The sequence below is a fragment of the Hippocampus guttulatus genome, chromosome 8, assembly GCF_054856545.1.
Source record: "Hippocampus guttulatus isolate MCC_2025c chromosome 8, RoL_Hgut_1.0, whole genome shotgun sequence".
Classification (NCBI taxonomy): Eukaryota; Metazoa; Chordata; class Actinopteri; order Syngnathiformes; family Syngnathidae; genus Hippocampus; species Hippocampus guttulatus.
Window position 1 is genome coordinate 12,477,082 of NC_141268.1, and position 9,347 is coordinate 12,486,428.

General features: G+C 41.8%; 1 protein-coding gene across 1 annotated transcript in view; it reads left to right on the plus strand.

The window, feature by feature from the left end:
- cfap20dc (CFAP20 domain containing) overlaps positions 1–8,860 on the plus strand; it is a 28,423-nt gene extending 19,563 nt beyond the window's left edge. Inside the window, exons 15-17 of the mRNA XM_086117948.1 lie at positions 1,642–1,703; positions 6,593–6,687; positions 8,124–8,860. Coding sequence (XP_085974074.1) covers positions 1,642–1,703; positions 6,593–6,687; positions 8,124–8,242 — 276 coding nt within the window. The 3' untranslated portion in view covers positions 8,243–8,860. The remainder of the gene's footprint in view (positions 1–1,641; positions 1,704–6,592; positions 6,688–8,123) is intronic.
- Positions 8,861–9,347: the final 487 nt, after the last annotated feature.

Genomic DNA, 9,347 nt, shown 5'->3' on the forward strand with positions numbered 1-9,347 from the left:
TGTTGGAATCACCATCTTCCAGACAACAGTGAAGCGTGCCGTTCCATAACTTGGTAAAGACAATATACAGGTGTCACTCCTTAAGTAAATATGTTCGGCAATAGTAATGTCCTCATTTGCAAAACCTGGAAGTGCACCCGGTACGACAGGCATACACGCGAGGGCAAATGCTCAAGGTCCAATTTTAGATGCAGGCTTGACTTATATCCACAAGGCTGAGCTCGCTCATGGCACTTGCTAACACAAGGGCAGGAAGCGATATGCTCCTCCACGTTGTGGAAATCACTGATAGAATGAATAAGATGTAGAAGCAGATGGCAATTTAAAAAAAAATGACGGGACCGACATGGAGCTGCACGTTTGGCTTCAATTGAAGACGGCAAAAAATATGATTGATTTCTTCTCATGGTACAGCATAAACACAAAATATCAAATGTCGGCATTGCTGTATGTCAGTCCGAGTAACGCATGCAGAAAACATTGCACATTAAAAAAATCGATTACATTTCTGGTAATAAATGACAATAACGGTCTTCTTGTAATACATATCAATTGTCACACCGTTGCATCGTCAATCCATCTATTTTCTAATCCGCTTTATCCTCACAAGGGTCGCGGGCATCCTGGAGCCCATCTCAGCCGTCTTTGGGCAGTAGGCGGGGTACACCCTGAGCCGGTTGCCAGCCAATCGTAGGGCACACATAGACGGACAACCATCCGCCCTCATACTCTCACGTGGTGACAATTGCGAGTCTTCCATTAGCCCGCCATGCATGTTTTTGGAATGTGGGAGGAAATCGGAGTACCCGAAGAAAACCCACGCAGGCACGGGGCGATATGCAAACTCCACACAGGAAGGCCATAGATGGAATCGAACCCTGCACCTCCGCACTGTAAAGCGGACGTGCTAACCATTTTTTTTTTGGAAGCATCTGCCCTTTTCCAAAAAAAGACCTTCTCAAGGTAGCTCTTCGAAACAAACCATCTGGCGTGTCAGATTACCCATATCCTCCCTAAAAGAATTCTCTCCATGCATCCCCTTTACATGGCACTCGTCTTCATCAGTACCTAATTCCGGCAGAATTCCACAGGGTACGGTTTTAGAAGAGTACACACAGTTAAATCAGGCACCAATGCACCCCGACAACTTAAATGGACTAAAGCGCTGTGTTACATCACAGTTGAGCAATATAAGCGCCTTTACACAGCCACGCAGCCTAAATAGCCTACTGGGGTAATGATATTCTCCTTTGCTTGGCCAAGATGCACAAGGTAATGTGTTATTGTTTCTTGTAGGGGATGAGTGTACCTGATACTGGAATACAACTTTTTTTTTTTACTATCCACATCAAAATTTCCCACCCTTGTTGAGTGTCTCCATTTGTCTCATCTGCAGTACAGGATGGAATCTCGCGCACGAAGATTGTGTTGCATCCATTTGCAAGCTGACTATAAATATACTAGTATGAGAATATTTTGGGTGTTTGGTGTTGGAGCGTTTTTGGTTGTTGTCGTAATATTCGCTTCTTCTTGTCACCCCACCTCGACCCCCCACCCCACCACCATCAATAACTTTCATTTTAAGTATGATTTTTGGGGGGGGGGGGGGATTTTAAAAACCTTGCTTTCTTTGTGATCCAGCCAGAGAATCAGGGTCACCACTACCAGAAGGAAATGAACGCACTCCGGTGCTCAAACCCCAGGTAAGCAAGCTCCAAACATGTAATGAGGTACTACATACATGACTGTAAAGATGTATTCTAGTGTAACGTGTGTACTCATGGCATAATTGTCTCTTGATGTTCATATTTTTGTTTGTTAAAAGACACACCTTAGAATTTGACACTTTCATGACATCTATCAATGATGTGCCAATTCCTACTTCTGTAACAAATGAACTTGTTAAAAATCATAATAAGTCAAGTTTGGTTTCCGAATGCATAAAACCCGTATCTACTTGAGAAACAATATTGCAGAGAAAATTACAATTCATGCAGATAAATCGATTTCCCTGCCTTGATGGGGTCTGCCTTTGTGTTTCATTGCATCCACATGAAACAATGAAATGAAACACATGATAACCGACTGCAGAATTAAGGCTAAATGTCAGCTGTCAGATGCAGACGGGGGCCTCATCTCCCTCGCAGATGAGTGCAAATAAATGCCTTTTGTGTTTGTTTTCTTCTCCCTTAACTGCTGTTTGTCTTTTTTTTCCCTACAAGTACACATTATTTTCCTTCCATTTTCTTTTGTGCCTGTCAGACCACATCGCTGGCAGCTATAATGCTATTTAAATAATGATGGAAATCAAATTGTGCTTGGCAGAGTTCGACAAAATCCAAAAAGTTTGGGTTGCACTCGCTATATAAGGCTAGAACTTGATTTGCAGGGATATGGACACATTTCACCTCGATTAGGTTTGCGCAGCTTCAACCCTAACCCAAACAAAATTTACTGACTGCAGGACAAAAGTGTATCTGATGTACACTTACGGCAACCCCAATGAAATTAAAGAATGAAATTCAATTATTTTGTGATAGAACTGAAAAAGCAGGAGTGGAGTGGGTATTTTACAAAGTTATTTTTTTTATATGCATTTAGGATGAAAAACACAACAAAAATCATATTTTCCACAGATATGTCAATTTTGATGTTCAAAAACCACGGGATCTGGCTTTTCATGGAGGTCTGTCTCTACAAAACGGACGTTACCCAAGTTTGTATTTGAACACAGCATAGTGGCTAACAGAATACTTCAACTCATACTTAAAGTAAATATTTTTATGCAGAACACTCTTAAACCACAAATGCAAATATGAACTACAATACCTTCAAACCTGTGGTTCTCTTGCATAATGGAAGGGCCGCAAATTTCTTCAAGTATGGTCTCACGGCGAATGAAGTGTTAGCAGGGCTCCAGCCAAGGCAACGATTGTTGCATTGGTTACGATGCAACACACCGTGAGGGTCAACTTCAAAATAAAAGCAAAGCAAGTAACCCCGGAGTGTACAATGCCCTACATATCTATTTTTTTTTCCAGTTGGCCTTAGGAAGCAATCATTGTGACGGCTGGCGTAATTGTGAATTGAGGCTGGACTGACCAGTTCTTAATGCATAACAGCTTGATGACAGACTTGAGCTGGAGCTGAGTTTCCAATTTCCACTGCTGATGCGCACCGGTGCACTGCTTATGCGCACCCCTGGTGATAACGTTTTCAGCAACATGAACACAAGACAGTAACACGTGTAAGACTGACATTACTCACGAGCATATATTCTTTGTCCTCTGCATAAAATGACTAATATTGCAGCAGCTTTCTGAGTCACTTAAAGTTGCTGTGAAACTCTTTGGTCATATGTTCATGAATCATGATGCACAAACTGTTTAATATTTTTCCCTTTGAATATAGTTATATTACATTTTTCTTATGGCATTTGCAATCATTTCAATAGAGAAGGATGATTTCAGATTTGAGTGATTTTTCACACGAGCATGTTCACGCAACAAATCAAACTCCTATCCCAAAGCAACAATGTAATATATTCAAGCAATCAAGGGATAGGCAAAGCTCTCCGTTTGTTCTGAGCTTCTGTTTCCACGCCAGTGCCCCACGAACAGGATAATTATGCCCAGAAGATGTAGCGGAGCCTTTAAGGCCTGCCGAGTTGTGGCTCATCTACTCATAGCCGGGATCATGTTCTTCCTCAGGCCACAAATTACACTCGTTGAAATGGAATCACACGCTGGTTACATTCCGTCCTTCCTTGACTACTAAAAGATCTTCATGAATCAACAACCAGATCCACTAACCAATAAATAATCAGCCAATAGGTCTATTCTTAATTGCGAAGGCAAAGCGGATTCAATGGTGTTAACTGTAACCTTCATTAAAATTCAAGTGTGTTTGAGACATCTTCCTGAAAGAATAATTAACGTCCTTAGACTGAAGTACCTCTCGGAGAAGAGGAGAATAAATATTGATTTCAGACAAAGTCTTGTCCAGCAAGGCGCTCCAAGCTACCATTAATTCCGGGCGTTACGGGTTAACAACGGCAGCAGATTAGGAGTCGAGCAAGAATGGATGGAGAGCTTGCTTTGTGCTTTTGTCCCTCATCCTATCTGGCCCGCATCACGAGCGTGTAGCATGTTACAAAAGAACACAAAGGGGTTGCATCATGGACAAATTCACCCTCCTCCACGGGAATACTTTTGATTTATTGATGAAAAGCAGTGCAATGATGTATGGGCTTACAGTTTTAGATGGTTTCCTCAGTATGTTTCCTTGCTTATTTGTCCCTGGGTTGTTTTGAATACCCAGTGGGGCTGGGGATTCTCCTCGCCGGATTGAATATTTGCTATTGACAAGTACCTCAAACACCTTCCAGTCTCTGCGTTGTTGTTTCTCTTTTACTTTGAAGCAGGCCTTGATTTACATATTGATGAAAAGCTTTCGTGGCTGGTTTTCCATTCCCTCTTCTTTTAGGTGTTGAATGCTGACACTGTGCTACTGTTGGGATCCGTCATGCGGGGTTTTTGGAGCGTCCTGCAAGGCATCCTCTCTGAGGAGAACAGTTTTTCAGACAGTTGAAATGCTTATGTTGCCGTGTTTAGTGTTGCCAGAGCTTTTTTTTTTTTAATACGTTCCTAAAATGCCTCTTCACATTCTCTTCTTCCGTCTGATTTTTTTTTTAAAGTAATTGCCAGGGTGATAAAGAGAGTGGCCTTGATGTTGTTTCAGTTGGAAAGATTTGGAAGAGCTGAATGTCAATAATCACTGCCAAGTCCCACTGGACAATTTCAAGTCCAATTTTCAGTTTTGCTCGCAGAATCGGTCGATGACAGCGCTGAGTTCGACGCGGACGTATTCAGAGCATAATTACACATATGGAGGGATGTATTCTCATTAGGTACCCAAATACAGTCAATTAGAGGGTTTGCCAAACCTTCAACTCAAGACCTAGGAACAATTGCTTCCTCCCCCGAGGATAAAGAACATACATAACACGTTCATTTAATTGTTAAATGACTGTTGCCTGTGTTTCAGTCAATAGAATAGCTTCTATTTCAGTTAATCAGTACTGTTCAGGATTGCCTACAACACATAGCTCTTCCACTTCCTATGTTTTTATGATTTTATGTCCTGTTTTTATATAATATCTCGCTTACAAATTTTTACATTGTATTTTCTTATTGTCTGTACAGTGTCCTTGGGTGGCATGAAAGGCGCTTTTAAATAAAATGCATTATTATTATTATTATTATTAAAATCCGTTCTTGATCTTTTTTTTTTAACTTCACACTCCCCCTTTAAAAATGCAAATAATTCATTACTATGGCACAGCATAGGCTAAAAATCTCCATGAATTACTATTTTGTGTGATACAGTTGTTTGTTTGTTTTGTTTTTTTTTTTTAACTACGGCTCCATCTGTTGGATCTGTTGGGGGTCAATGTCATGCTAGGCCCCGATGCAAGCAGACTGTGATAGGGGAAACTGATTAGCCTAAATATTTCCAACATACAAACACAAGAATGGCATTCATACCATCCAATCTCAAATCAGCCGTTGATCGAGGTAATAATTTGATTGGCAACAATAGCGTTATTATCGGAGCCGGAGTTCTCGGTAGCATATGACAAAGCATCGCGAGCGATGTTATTTTCTTTGTGCATTCTCAGAGCATTGAATTGATCGCAACAGGAATGTTCTGACCTTGTGAATGAAATGATCTGGATGAATGAGAATAATTTCAGGCACTTTTTTTTTCCAAGGCATTTGTCATACGGTAAAGACATGTACAGTAATTTCAATCCAAGCATCATTATCTACAGCTATGGCTCTTGTATTAGATCTCATTAGATTGGTAAACAGAGACTGGCAAGTTAAGATCTGGTGTCAATAAGTTTTTGTACTTGTCCCCCCCCACCATCCTATTTTAAGTTTATGCGAACAAGCCTTAGATCAAAATGAGTGGCACCACCCATCCTCGCTGTTGTTGCTGATGTGATGGATGTTTGATTTGCCCGCAGCCAGATGAATATTAAAACATACAGAGGTTATCGTTTCCTCATTAAAGATGCTATGATGTGCTTTTATGAGATGCTTTGTCCAGAGGCAAAAGATGTAAATGGGTGATTATGCAACTGATGTGAATTATGTTTCAAAAGATTAATCTCTGCCGCGCTGCCAAGTCACATTTCCTCCGGAGACGTGTCGTGTTGAAACACTGCGCAGTGACTTATGTATAATTGAAACCTGGGAGAGTTCGCTCGCGTGGAGAAAGAACTCGCAGAAGACGGGCAAGGTTGAGAGGAGCTATCTGGGTCAGAATGTTGTCAGCTTAAAGTCGCAGTGCCAGCCAGGACGGAACAAATGATAGTTGGGCGAACGCGGCGGCTGGCGAGGCCAAGCGTTGAGGGGGCTCCCAAGGACAGTGGACCACTGGTTAGGCCTGGGACGGTGCACGATGATGGGGATTTCATTGTTAGCTTGTCAAAGAGGCAATTCGGATCTGCCGGGCGCTGCGGTGGGAATGACGAGCGTAATGGCACTTGTTGTCATGGCTGTGATCCTTTATGGTCTTTTCCCAGGGACTGGATGGATGTACTCAGCCCCCACATTCTGCCTCCGAGCAACAAGAGAAGGTCAGAGAACACAAGTAACCATCGTCAGGCTCTAATCAGAGGTACAGTAAACCTGAAAGTTGGTCGTTCCGCACTCGTCACTTCTTTATGTCTGTCGAGGTCAAGGGAGACGACGCATCCTACATGCCCCCGTCACGTTCGCACGCGCGCGCGGCGTACTGATGGAAACACTCAAGACACTAAACAGTGCAGCAAAGCATGATGGGAATGCGCACACAACTGTAATTAGGAGTAAAAACCCCACGAGAGTGAAGCTCTCTGTCCTGTGTAGGTCAAAATAAACGGGGCTCATTACAGGTCTTTACCCGCCCCCCCAGACACACCGACAAGGTTAATTGATGAAACCTTTCCAGTTTACAACATCGTTTTTTTAAACCCCTTACACAATGTGTCTCATAATTAGTTTTCATTATCGTCGCCCAACTTCTGATAAGATAAAATGTTCCACCCGGAGCCTTCCATAACCTTTTTAGCATTTAACTGCCTGTCAATTTAACAGCCAAATTGGTGTGCTTTAAAGTCGTGAGGATTACAGGAAGGGGGGGCTCTTTACGGCTTCGTAAGGTCCTCGTCACTCATCGCGTCTCAACTCTTGATTGATGAGGGGTGAGAAAATGGCAGAAAACTTTTAAATCCACCTGAGTCTGAAGGTCACCCCACATGACTCTCCTTTTATTCCACTTGGGAGAGTCTACTCGCCTTCTTATCACCTAAACGTGCCTGGAAAATATAGCGTACATTTATACACTTCGCCGCAGAGGCTTTGAGTAGAACTGCTCTTGTGTGTTCCCACCGCTCTATCGCGGTTGAATGTTGGCGCTTCGCTGTATTCTTTTGTTTTTGTTTTTTTCGTAGGCAAATCCATTTTTTTCAAATGTGTTTTGACAGTACACTTACCGTCATGCCCTTACACACAGAAAAGTCACACTGATGTACTTTTAAGCTCTTTATTGAGCGCTGATAGAAACAGTAGAGAGCAACAGATTATGGTCCCCGCACGTCATGTTTGCTAATTCTGTTGGTGTCATTGTTGGCATGTTTTGCTACAGCTTTACAGATGCCGCAGCGATCACAATTCATCGTGGTATCCGTTGTAGTACACCGCCTGCCCTTGTTCCCCCCCCCCCCCCCCCCCCAGCAAGAACCAGATGGGAGTGTCTATTTGACATGCTGTTTTATTCATTCGAATTGGCGACGCATACTTACGTTATTTGGCTACGTGAGAGAGACTAAATAATAGAGTGGAAACATCTCGGTATGATCCCGTGCAGTTCTCCACCGCTGCCACCTCAATAATAAATGCGTTGTTAATTATAGGCGTCTGTATTTTGGATATTATTGTTGTGCGGGCTAATGTTGCAGACAATGAGCATCTTGACGATATTGTTAGGCGTGCTTGTTTTTGTTCATTACTCTGTGAATTGACTAAAAAAAAATAATAATAACCATGCCGAGTGATGAACTTGCTTCACCGCAGGAGGGGACGAATCTGAAAAGGAAGAGGAGGTGGAAGACGAGTATTTAAATCTGCTCTATGATCCATGCCTCAACTGCTATTTTGATCCAGAGACGGGGAAGTACTACGAACTAGCTTGACTAAAAGCTTGCAAAAGCCAAAGTTGATAAATCAGAGGACATTGACAGCGGGTGAATGGCAGAAGAGTTTTGTTATTGATCAGCAATGAATACCCACCCTGCTGGCAAGGAGCTTTTCATCTAGCCGCATTTTGTTTTTGTGCTGCTAACTGACGACGACACCAATGGTCTTGTTAGCATGTAAAGGGAGTGAAACACGAGCTTTTTTTTTTTCGGCAGCTGCTCATTTTATTAGCACATCTGCTGGTAAAATCCCTTTTTGGGAAACCTTGGCAAGTAGATAAATGGTAAGCATTTTGAAAGAACATCCTGCAGCCTCATTTTTTATTTTTTTTATATATTCAAATTCTGATTTGGATTCATATTTGATTGTGCTCGTTTTGTATATGTGTATTGTTTCATTATTGGTAAAAAAAAAAAAAAAGTCAAAGCTGTACGTGTATATTAGCTGAATTGATTTCCATTGGTGAAATGTGACGCACGTGGCTTTGCTGAATATAAAAAAAAACACATCAGTAAAATAATTAAGAAATGTTGAATTCCAAATAATATGTTAAAGATTACAAGATGATCCTCTGTGCTAATTGCATCTACTGAATATACAGATTTGTTTTGTTTTGTTTTCTTTCAGCCGAGTAATAAACATTCAACAATGAATTTTCATGGGAGCTGTTGTCATTATTACTCAAACGTTACAGAAATGTGAATAGCAGATCTGTCTCACAGTTCTGTGGTTGCGCGTTCAAATCTCCTCTGCCCAATGGGGGACATACACAGGCACAGGGGGGAGAACATGCAAACTCCACACAAGGTTGGTGCCCGAGATTTGAACCCAGAACCTTGGAGCTGTGAGGCAGACATACTATACACTCTTCACTGCATTGCCCAGGAACTTCACACCTAAACCTGGGGCTGGATTTCTCAAGATTCTTCATGCAAAGCGTTGAACCTATAATGGCTAAATTCTAAGAAAATTCTGAGAAACATGATGGGGTTTTTTTTGTTTTTTTTAGAATTTCTCTTGAAATTGAAGAGCCGATCCTTTCAAAGATAAGAGCTATTCCTGAAGTATCTTAAGAGAGCGAAGGTGAGATTCACTAAGAGC